At 29.6% G+C, this 12,844-nt stretch overlaps 1 protein-coding gene across 1 annotated transcript; it reads left to right on the top strand.

The window, feature by feature from the left end:
• Positions 1-9,021: 9,021 nt before the first annotated feature.
• Positions 9,022-9,530, top strand: LOC111380818 (SKP1-like protein 1A). The gene has a single exon (XM_023004473.1). It carries the CDS (start codon positions 9,117-9,119, stop codon positions 9,513-9,515), a length of 399 nt encoding a protein of 132 aa, XP_022860241.1. The 5' UTR covers positions 9,022-9,116; the 3' UTR covers positions 9,516-9,530.
• The last annotated feature ends 3,314 nt before the right edge of the window (positions 9,531-12,844 follow it).

Raw genomic sequence — 12,844 nt, 5'->3', positions numbered from 1 at the left:
CTTCAAAAAGAGCCAAATGCATATTGTCATTTGCAAGAGTTGAGATGATATGATACTTCGTTCAATGGTCTTAGCTTCAAAAAGAGCCAAATGCATATTGTCATTTGCAAGAGTTGAGATGATATTATACTTCGTTCAACGGTAGACTGTTGAGAAGACGCCCAAAAAAAAAAAAATAGAGGAAGGAAGGAAGGTTCTGACACGTACACATGGTGTAGACAAAATACACCGATTTTGAGCCAGATACTTTAATATTATTTCTAGTAGCTATAACATGCAAAATATCAATGAAAATTTCAAATAGGTAAAGATACATGAATTTATTAATAATTTTTATTTTATTTTTATCATGTTGGTAAAAAAAAAAATTTATGCTCGCATGTTATACATGGTAAAATACTTCGTATTGAAATTATCTTCAACCGCCCATGTCAAATTTTCCATTTATCCATCTCATGGTCACATGGTAATTAATGTAGCCAAACATTGAACTATAAAGTGAAGAATGTTATGGTGCATTATATATATAACTTTGAGATTGGTGATTAAAGTAAAAGATTTAGAACCACTCTGCACCTTTCGAAAAGGTTTGGGACCTAAATACAATTTTCTCTAAATTATAAGACGCGCAGAGGACAGCGCGTGTATCATAAATTTTCAGTTATTTCCATATAAAAAGGCATCTCACTCACAAAAGTATGGGGTAATTTTGAGAATAGTCGGAAAATTCTTCCTATTTTTCACAATGGCCTCTTTTGTTAAAAGTACTATATTGCCCTTACTATAGTTATTTACAAGATGTATCCTTTATCTTTAAGGGCTTGTCAATCAGGACTTATATCTATATTTTTCAATCTTTTAAACACCTTTAAATATTCTTTATATCTTGATAGTTCTTCAAAGATTATAGGTTGTCCTTTCTTAGTTATATATCCTCGAACTAAACCTTCTGAAATTTCTTCTTGTATATTTCTATGTTTAGTTATAATATCTTTTACTTTTCTTATTTCTTTATAAGTTTTCACAGAATCAAATCCTATATTATTTTTACAACTATAATCTATATTTCTTCAATTTTTTCTTTACCAACAGGGAATATATCATCCGATTTTTCATCTAATTTAAATAAAAACGAAACATCTTTTTCATCTAAAAATAAAATAAAATTATTATCACCATTAACAGTGGAAGTGGATGCTTGTGAATTGTACATCAAAATAATTAAAGCATGAGCATGTGAAAACAAGTAAATAACTTACAGTAATCAAGTGGAAATAAACAAGTTTTCCCTCCAGTATGCTCTTATAGATACTTTGCATGTACTTAATCAATCTTCTGAATCAAGTAAAGATTTAAAATGTTTTTGAAATCATTTGGGTCCACAACCGCTTCCGCAAAAGGCTTTTCAATTAAGGTTGCATTTCTCATTCTAGAGAACTAGCCGTGTTTCCACAGACGCTATCTCACAGTATTCAGAGTCTCTGTTTTCACCTTTATCCAAACTCTTTTCAAAATCAAGTTCCTACTTGGAATGAAATTTTAAAAGATAACTCACACACAAGGTGCTACAAATTTTTGTTAGAAAACTGCCCCTTTCCCCTAAACCATTCTTCAGATACGGGTATTTTGGCATGGCTAACATCCATTCAAAATCAAAGTTTTGAAAATCTTTTAAAATCTCTATCTGTACTGCCAAGGAATCATGAGAAACTTAACGAAATCCTTTTATGTAGGCTTTGTTGAACATAACAAACTTTACTTTGATATTCATAAATTGAAATTATACATGCTTACAAACTATATTTACATACCTTTGGTACTCACCTTATGAAGTTTAGAAATCCATAAGTGATTACCTTATTACACGCTTTCCTATCTTCAAGCTATCTAATATTTTTTCTGAATACAAGTGGCGTATACAGATTACAAAAGATTTCTCTTAGATCTGTTTAAGAGATAAGCTATTTCGAGATGCCTCTCCTTCTTCCTTCATGCCCCTTTTTATAGGAGTTTTTAGAATTTTATTTTGGACAGGTGTTTTCCACCTTTCTTTGTTGGGTAGCTAGGCCATCTTATCTCCATCGAATTCTTCATTGTCTTCTTGTTGGGTAGACCTCTTCTTTAGAAATTAGATGCCTTATCTTTTGAGTTTGTCTGCCACTTGTAACCATTGGTAGGGAGTAGTCACAATTATAGAGGCTTTTCTTGTATTATCTTCTGTCTTCTAGTAGCCACAGTTTTTATTTAATAAATTTCTTTATTAAAGTAGTGATAAAGGGCTACTTTAGTCACCATCACTTTTCCATTTTTGAATCAAAGAATTCTGCAGGGAATTCTTCATCATTAAGGGATGCTTGACTCATATCTTCAACTACACAGTATTCACAATGGTGATCACTGTAATTCCAAAGTAATTTGCATAATTCTTTAGCCATATCCTCTGATCCGTGCACTTGGTTGGATATAATTGCAGATAATAAATGATCGAGATAACAAATATTTTCTTCTTTGGTATCCATCCTTGCATTGAAATAGATAATATAATTTTCAGATGGATAAACCTATATTTTTTTCTTTCTCAGTAATTATCTGAGTTACATGTTCAAATATCTCTTTATACCCTTTTGCTCGTCTGTAGAGCATCATATTTAGAATATCTTGATATCCATTTTTAACAACCTTTTGATTGGTTGGTAAAAAATGTTGATTTGTGATTCCCATTTTGATCACATGGAACGATGGATGCATATATTCAAGAATAGGATCCCACTCCATGGTTGTTGAATGGAATCTTATATATATATTTGTTGTCTTGACAACTTCAGTATATCTTTTAACAACTTTCCTAATGTTGGTTGGGAGCTGAGCTATCTCTTTGAGATCTTTGCTAGGATATATACAAAGTATATTTCCTATTTCAAAGCAATTTTGAACCCAGTTGGCCGGTGCTCCTGGATAAAAATTTATTTTGTTGTATTTCGAATAATGGAGAGTTTTCATCCATTTTCCAATCTCCAAATACCAATCTGATAAAATATTAAAAATAACAATAAAGAATGTTACTTCTTCATGGTTATCTTTTCTGGGAAATTTTGCTTCATGGCATATTTTGACAATATCTTTTGGATCTATCATTTCAATAGAAAGTTTAGATTGAGTTTGGCTCTGTGAAGAGCTACCTTCTCTTTTGATATCTTGAATATCTTTATCACCAGTAATAGGTTTGAGTATTCCCTGTGAAGGGGTTCCTATTACCTTCTTTTCTTTCCCTTTATCCTCGGAGAGAGCGCTAGTATTCACAAGTCCCTGCGAAAGGATACTAATCTTGGTACAAGTAACTTCTGCCTCAAGGGCTATATTTTTGCCTCGAAGGCTATCTTGGATATTTTGAATTTGGGTTTCCAAATAGGAAACTTTTATCTCAAGTATTTGGACTTTCGTCCTTAGTTGTTCTAACTCCATTCCTGCTAAGATAATCAGGAAGAAAGTTAGCTGTTCCTTTAATATATTCAATATCAAATTTGAAATATGAAAACCAAATTTGTATTCTAATAATATATCTATTGGCAATAGAAGGATCAACATTATTTTTCAAAAATGTTTAACTTGAGTATTGTCAGTTCTAATCAAGAACTTCTTTGGTAGTAAATAATCTTCATATTTTTGAACTCCTCTTTTTACAGCAATGAGTTCTTTTTTGTTCGTCTCATATCTTGTTTCAACTTCTTTGAATATTCCTGATGTATAACCTGCAAGTATTTCAAGGCAAGAACAGTCTTTTTCACATTTATATTCTTTATGATTCTTTTTAACCTTTAACACTGCTCCCCAGTAATAATCTAAAGCATCAGTTTCCAGGATAAAGAAATCTCCTTCTTGTGGTATTACAAGTTTGGGCAACACCTTTAGTTCTTCTTTAACTTTCCTTATATTTTCAGAATCTTGTTTTTCCCAAGACCACATTATATTTTTTTTTAATTTTGGAAGAAAATAATTTTTTAATTTGGCACAATTTTCAATGAATCTTTCAGCATAATTTAATATACCAAGGAAGCTTTGTAATTATTTTTTATCTTTGATTTCTTCAGAAAATTCTTGAAGTTTTTCTCCAATGTGAGATTGCAATTGCAATTCTCCTTCTTTTATAAATAATCCTAAAAATTCTATCTCTGTTCTAGCTATCTCAGCTTTCTTTTGAGAAAGTGTAATACCATGTTTTTTCATAATATAACAAAATTTCTCAAGATGTTCAATATGTTCATCAATATTGTTTGAATGAATAAGTAAATCATCTACATATGCAATACAGAAATGAGTAATAGGTTTGATTACCTCATCTATTCTTCTTTGGAATATCTGTGGTGCATTTTTCAATCCAAATGGCATTACATTCCATTCGTATTGTCCTAAAAGATTAGGGGTACTAAATGCAGTTAGTGGTTTACTTTCTTCTGTAAGCATGATTTGTCAAAACCCTGACTTACAATCAAATTTTGAAAATATCTTTTTGTTCTGTACTTGTTTAATAAGGGTGTCCTTATTTGGCAAGTAGTATCCATCAAATTTAGTAACTTCATTTAATTTCTTGTAGTTTATCACCATTCTGACTTTTCCTCTTTTTATCTCACTATGTTTTCTAACCATAAAGGTTGGGCTGCTATGTGGGCTTTTACTAGGCCTAATCAGTCTGGCTTCTAGCAATTCTTTTATCTGATTTTTAAATTCTTTTTGATCATCAACACTATATTTGATAGGTTTGACTCTTACTATAGTGTTTGGATTGATTAATTCTATCTTTACCTTTACTTTGTCTGTATTCCATTTTTCTAATGGATTTTCAGAATATGTTTCAGAAATTTCTTTTTTCAATTTTTCCAACCTATTTTCTGTTGTCATTTTTAAGACTATAACTGGTTTAAATTTTTCTGTACTCCATCCACCACGTTGGGTTGAGGAACTCTGATGGTTTATATCCCTATATGCAATTGTAATAGTTTTATTTATTTTTGGTGTAAATATTTTATGTGCACAAGGTGTTGTGAACATATACTTATCAATATATTATGTAAATGGTGCATATTTTAATAGGAAATTTTGTCCTAATAAAATATCGCATCCTATTATCGTTGACATGTATATTGTATCAACAAATACTTCTCTAAAGGAAATTAGAAAAGGTACTTGCGTAGCATACTTGTTATATATTACCTTATTTCCACCTGCTGTTGTAGCAGTGACTATCTTCTTTAAATTGTATTTCCAGTATTCAGATGGTAGTACATTTGGTAAGTATAAGCTTATTGTACTTCCTGTATCTAAGTAAGCATGAAATTTAATTCTACAATAGCTTTTTATATTGAGTGTAATTTCAATATATGGACTAAAGGGATTAGTGCTTATTACTCTTTCCATGATAACAATAATTTCATATTTTCATCTATTCTTGATATGATGATTGAGTTATCTTCAACCGTTATTTTTAAATATTCTTGACAAATTTTATAAGGATTATATTTCTCAAGAAAGTTCATTCCTAGTAGAATAGGTGAACGATCTACTCCATATAACTCATCCTTATATAAGATTATTTCTTTAATATATTCTTTCTGATCCTCTCCTACAAGTATAAGAGGGAATTTAACATATTTTCTTATTTCAAAATTATTTCCCAAATAATCTTTAAATATATATGGTTCTAGTATTTCAAAGTCTATTAAATGACTAACAAATTTGGCATTTACATGACTTTTATTTGCTCCAGTATCTATGAGGACAAGAAGATTCTTCTTAAACCCTTCTTAGTTTACATATCTTGTCTTAATATAATATTGTGAAATTGATGGTTCAGCAATGCTTAAATTTTTAAGTCTGCTTATCCTAGAGTTTTGTCTAGAGGGAAATCTTACAATAAGATTATCTCCTTCTAAGTTGACATTATTTCTTCTTATTAATTTTCCTTCAGAATTAATTTCTTTTGCTTGTTTATGAAAATCAAGCATTATTTGTTCTGGTATCGTTACTTCATGTTCTTGGTATTTTTTAGGAGGTATATATTGTGCTAATTCCTCAAAATCTTTATGTATGATAATGTTATCAGTTATCTTTCTTACATTATTATGATGGCTTGTACTAAAAGCAAAAATTGATTTTATGCTTATACTAATAGCCTTACTTCTTCGTAACATTTTCAAGTTTCCAATTTTATAGTATAGATTGAAACTTATTTTCATCATTTAATGATATCGCATAATTTGGTTTTACTGTAAATATTATCTTTTGATAGACTAAATTTCCTATAACTGTTCCTAATAGAGCATTTATAGGATCTTGTAAGATTCTATTGTCCATACAATAGATTTCTATTGGTATATTCATACCTTCTCTAAAAAATCCTTTTACCATTATCTGGACTCCTCCTAATTCAATACATTTCAATTTATTTCTTACATTTTCTAAGATTTTGGATAATTTTTGTTTTACCCATTCTTTTGTAATTATAGAAATTCTTACTTTTCCTATAGTGTCTTCTATATTGATAGATATTTCTTTATAATTCATACTTACAATTGTTTTATTTACTCTTAGTAAAATTCCTAAAAATCCTTGATGATATATATCTTTTTCTTGTAGATCTAATATTTTTTTAGTAATTCCTGCGTATTTTTTAATATCAAAGGTAATCTCTTGATTAATACCTTTTATAGAATCTTCAACTTCTTCAGTTGTTTCTATTTCAATTTCTGATTGTTGTATCTCCTGATTCATATATACTATTTCCTCATAATCTTCCTCTGATGAAGATGTATCTAATTCATAAATACTACTGCATTCACTACTTAAATCTTCAAAATATTCAATTGGTTCTATATCACTATCTTCTTGAAATTTTTCATAAATTCTAAGAGTTTTTATATTTTGTCTATCTTTCTTTTTAGGACATTGAGGGGCAATGTGTCATTCTTCATTACAAATAAAACATCTACATTTTTTAATGTTTCTTGGTTTAAATTTCTTATTCCAATTTCTTTTTTTGAAATATTTTTTATGTGGTTTAAAATTCCTTTTATTGAATTTTTTATAATTTTTGAATTTTCTTTTATATTTCTTATATGGTTTATATTTCTTCTTATGGCATCCAAATTGTTCAATTTGGTCATTATCTTTATAACAACATAATGAATTCTTTCTTATTTTATAAGCCTTCTTATTTTCTAGTGCTTCTCTGCACCACATACCTATCATTCTTCTTGTAAATTCAATTCTACTTTCAAGACTATCTATTTTAACTCCTTCCTCTTCTCCTAGAGGTAATAATTTCTCATATTCTTTTAATAGCTTAATTCCCCATGGAAATGGTAGCTTTGTAAAATAAGATTTTAATATGGGTTTATTTTCTTGATAATCTCCTTGATTAAGTATATAGTATAATTCTTCAAATTTACATGTATATCTTTCTAACTCACACATATCACATATCTTCAGATTTTCTATTGCTATCATTCCTTGATTATATTCATCTTGTTTCCTTTCTTCTTCATTAGAAGTATGTCTATCTCCCAAAAATTCTGTCCTTAAGACTTTTTCAAATCTTTTTAATATTTTCTGTATATTTTGTTCATTTATAGTGTTTTTATTATCTAATACCCCAGTTCTATTTGTTCCATATTTTATTCTTCCTTTAATAATTTCTGGCAACTTTCTCCACCATTCAAAAACAATTCCTCTAAATGTATGTTCTATAAATCCAAAAACTGTATATGTTTCCCATTTGTTAAATTGTATAGCTAAATCTATACTTTTCATCCATGTTTCAATAGCTTTATTTTTATCTACACAGTCTAAGTCTAACCATACTCCTGTTGTGTGGATTGGTTCATTATAGGATTTCATTGGATTTATTTCTTTTATGGATTGTTTTCTTACATTTCCAGTGTATCTTTTCTGTGTTTTTCTATATTGGTTAATACCATCCTTAAGTGGTATTGTAGTACCATAAGGATAATCTTGTTCTTTATCATTACTAAATTCTACTTTTATATTCTGACTTGAAGATGGATTAGTATTCATCTTTATATTTTCCATTTTTTTCAGTTAATTTTTCTAACTATTTTTTATATTCTTCATACTCTTCACCTGTAGATTTTAAGAATTTTTGTTCTATTTTTTCTACATCTGTTATCATATATTGTTTTTCTTCATGTTTTTTCCCTTTATTATTTTCTTTTTGTGCTATCCTAAAATCTTGAAGTGGATTAATTATAATCCTATCTTTTCCCTTAAAACTTTTATTTAGAAGAGCGTTTCCTATTTGTAGATTATATTCTAGATTTTCTAATCTTTTATGGATATCTCCAAAATTTTCATTTGTGGTGTTTTTAGGCAAATAAGGATAACTAGGTTTTTTATGTTTTTCAACTTTTTTCAAGAAATTTTCAATTATATTTTCTTCATCTACTATATTCATCATAATTTTTGATTTGTAATCTGGCTCTGATACCATTTCGTCGGAGTGTGCAGCGGAGGGGTTAATATTTTTGAGCCAATTAAAATTTTTATAAATATCTAAAATGTCACAATAAAATTTATAAAATTCACTATTTTTTATTAATACTTTTTCTTTAATGATTTTATTTAATTCTTTAATTCTTCTTCTCAGATTAAGAATTAATTTATATATATCATTTTCTGTTTTGATTGTATTATTATCTATAGAAACATTTTTATTTCTTAATTTTGGATTTAAATATTCTGTAAAGAATCCTTTCAGTTCTTCTTCTAAGTAATTTAATTCACTTTTTGTTGCATTTCTTAGATCAATAAAATTTTCTATAATATTTGGATTTAAATTAATTAAAGATTTTTGGTCTATATTTTCTTGAGGACCTATTTGAAAGTTTTTATACATTATAGTGGCTTTAGTTATAATTTTTCTATAAGGGGTATTTTTGGAAAGATGATTGTTTGAAGACTATTTTTCAAATATTTTCATTTCTTAGTCTATTTTCAAAAGCCATCCTTTTATTTAGACTATTTGGATGTATTTACCCAAAAGTATCCCATACCTCTCAGATTAATTTCTCCTGTGCCCTAATTATTCTTCGCACACGCACGAAACGATGTCATCTTCAGGGCCGGAGATTGCTGGTAAGAAGGTAACTCTTCGGAGCTCCGACGGCGAGGTTTTCGAGGTGGACGAAGTGGTGGCGCTGGAGTCTCAAACGATCAAGCACATGGTTGAGGATGACTGCGCCGACAACGTTATCCCGCTGCCCAACGTCACCGGCAAGATCCTGTCGAAAATCATTGAGTACTGCAAAAAGCACGTTGACGCGGCCTCCTCCAAACCCGACGACAAGGTCTCCGCCAACGACGATGACCTCAAGGCCTTTGATGCCGATTTCGTCAAAGTTGACCAAGGCACCCTCTACGACCTCATCCTGGTATGCTTATCATTATGTTTTTTTATTTATATTAATAATGATTTAATTTTTTTTAGAATTATTAATTGGTGTTGACGCTATATTATTGGTTATTGTAGATTTGGTTATAAGTTGTGTGATTTAGATGTTAATCGTACATTATATCTGTAATTTTTCTAATTGTTGTTACTATGGCTACAATTATTATTGCTATATTATCACGGCCTGGATCTCAGCTACAGCTCCTTCTTCCACTCTAACTCAGCACTGGAATTATTCAGCTGAATTCTAACAAAGTAAAATGAAAATAGAACTGGGGGAAGGGATAAAGGGCAAAAGAAGAATTAAGAGATGAGATGAGCTATTCAATTGTGTTGGATTTTATGCTCAATAATAACTGAATTTGCTGAAAATCACAGACCCTACCCTTCGTGCATGGATGTATACATATATACACTCATGGTTGAAGTCACATATAAAACGTTTTCTAACTATTACATTGAATTGATGGAAAACATCACCGTTTCAACTAAAGCCACAGAACACCGTTTTGAATTTAAAAGTTAGTTAATTCCGTTGGTCTTCTTCTTCTTCTTTCTTGAGTCTGTTCTTCTGCATTCTTTTTGCGGTTCTCTTCCTTCTCTTTCCCCAGCTGCCTCTTACATAACAAATTTGTGCAAATAATCTAGAATTAGTTTAAGTTCATGTTTATAATTTGCATTTTATTGATGCTATTTTCTGGATTATGTATGGATTTAGTTGTTATTATGCTTTATAAATGTTAATAGTTTCTGTTTCTGCAGATAACCTATCAGTGCTCCTTTTCTTTAAGAATTATACGTATTCATTTTATTGTTAATATTGTTGATGGTTTGATTTTGTCTAGAAATATCTTTCTATTTGGTTGTGAACTGTGGATTAGGGTTTATTACTCAAAATTCTTCTATTTCTCTCATTTCGAATTTTAATATATAGTTCCATCCTTTAATATAATAAATTAGCATAATCTGTAATATAATTGTCATATAATTCTTTAAAATTATCATATTCCTTAGACGATATATCCATAGTTTCTAGTTGAGAAAAAATATTTTTTATTTTTTCTAATAGTCTTTCTAACAGATTATCTAATCCCTTAATTGTATAGCCTGGCATTATATTATAATTCCTTACAAGTTTTATAATGAATAATAACATGATAGATAAGTTTTTGCAAACATGATAAGTAATAATTCCTACGATTCTTTCAAGATATTAGTAGAATTCTTTCTAAATTTAACAAAGACAATAATTTTACCTTACTTTTGATCTTAAATCTGTATTCTTAGAATCGAGTGACCTTCAGGCTCTGAATCTGCAAACTGCTCCCCTAAAAGGTCTTTTGCCTCAATGGGAATTCTGCTATTTCAGCTTCTTGTCCTCACTGTATTTTTTCTTAGAATTTAGAATAAGGATCTTAAGTAAAGAAAATTCTCTCTTTATTAAAGTAAGGCTTAGTTGGGAATTGCTACGTGTATGACCAGAGACTTATTTCATCCATTTATTACTGTTCCCAATGCGGGGGATTTTTTTAAAAGGTTTATCACTATTTATTCTTGCCAAAATGTCTATAATACCCTTAATGAAATGGCTTGTCATATTTTCAAAAAAATTATCTTCTTCAATCTGTTAAGAATCTACGGGATAGGAAGTTTAAAAACTCATATTTTTCTGATATCAAAAGATTGAAACTTTATTTATATAATGATTTATACAAGGTTTCTATTATATACAAGGGATTTCCAGAAAAATTGGTTTTAAACAAAGCTTAAGGAAAGAGAATGGTTTCCAACTCGAGATGATCCATTTTCTCCCAAAGACCTCTATTTATACATGACTTTATATCATTGCATACATCAAAATTTGAAAAAGGCTCACATGCCTCTCTATTATTTTCCTCCCGGGGTCTACATTTTCACATGCGTTTTTTGCTTTTTCATCAAAGAGACATCTTTTCATCCATTATTGCCTCTTCATCTTTGACTCCATATGCAGCTGGCTAGATGCTTTGGTAGTGGTAGGTCCCCTTTTAATTATCTGCATTCATCTTTTATCTTGAAGAATCAATCTTCTTAATCTTGTCTGCATGTGGGGCACTCCCTCAGTCTGCATGATTCTTGGATTATTATAGGACTTCCATTAATTTGATGAGTATAAAATTTCTGGATATATTCTTTCAAAATAGTAGATTTTTCTTTTCTATTATTCGTCAGGAGTGTTCATCTTTCATATTGACACAAGCATCTGAATTTTTTATCATATAAGTTCTTTGCAATGTTGTAAAGAACTTTCATCCCCAAAACTTTTCGTGATTTTATCCATGATTTATTGATTTTAGGCAATGGTTTATTATTTCGGCCAACTTCAATCTGAAAATCTCGGCCAACACATCCAATTGTGATAATATGTTCAGCAGGATAGTATATCCTTCCATCAACCTCGGGACTTATTGAATAAAATTTGATATAAATCGATCTCCCTTGGGCAAATTTTGAAACTTCTGCCCTGAATATATAATCAAATTTTTCAATTTCTTTTAAATCTTTTCCTGGATAGATCAAATCCAGAAATCTATAATCTGCTACCATTTTTACTATGAAAGGGTCTGCATCTTCGATAATTATTAATCTGGGATAAACATGATCTCCTGATACAATAAAATATGATTCATTTTCTTCTAATTCATAAACAATTTTGGCAAATGATCTATATTCTTCTTCTTTTGATGATAAAGGGGTATCATCATCTTCATCAGTCTTGATTCTGATAACTCTTGTATGTTCATCACCATTTTTTATAGTCACCTTTCGGGGACTTGCTATGTCTCGTTTGATATTACTGGGTCCACTGCTGCTTCCTGGCTGTGTACCTGTTTGTATTTTTGAGATTGTATCTATTGATATTTTCTGTTTGGTATTTAATGACTCGAATTGTGAAGTAATATCATCAATTCTATCATTCAATTTTTTGGTATATTTGGAATGAGAATTAGAGATTTCCACCAGCAATTTGACATTTTGTTGAATAGATTCTGCCATTTGCTCTAATTGCTCAATTCCAATTTTCATATCTTCTGATTCCTCCATGAGGAATTCCATTCGTCTTTTGACGTCTATTAATGAATTTTTGATATTATCCATCTCCGAATTCGATATTCCTGCTCAAAAAATCTGCAAGATAATTATTTATTCCTTTAATATGAACAATATCAAAATTATAGAATGATAAATATGCTTGCCATCTGTGTAACCTTGTATATTTAGGTTCCATAGGTAACTTATTTTTAAAAAGTCCTACAACTTGAGAATTATCAGTTTCAACAATAAATTTTTTAGATAAAAGGAATAATGAAAATTTTTTTTATTCCTCTAATAATTGCTAACAAT

Source organism: Olea europaea, unplaced genomic scaffold (assembly GCF_002742605.1).
Source record: "Olea europaea var. sylvestris unplaced genomic scaffold, O_europaea_v1 scaffold221, whole genome shotgun sequence".
NCBI classification, from domain to species: Eukaryota; Viridiplantae; Streptophyta; class Magnoliopsida; order Lamiales; family Oleaceae; genus Olea; species Olea europaea.
This window is presented reverse-complemented; position numbering and strand designations above follow the sequence as displayed.

Excerpts from the sequence above, each read along its gene's own strand:
- LOC111380818 (XM_023004473.1), top strand. The coding sequence starts at position 9,117 with ATGTCATCTTCAGGGCCGGAGATTGCTGGTAAGAAGGTAACTCTTCGG.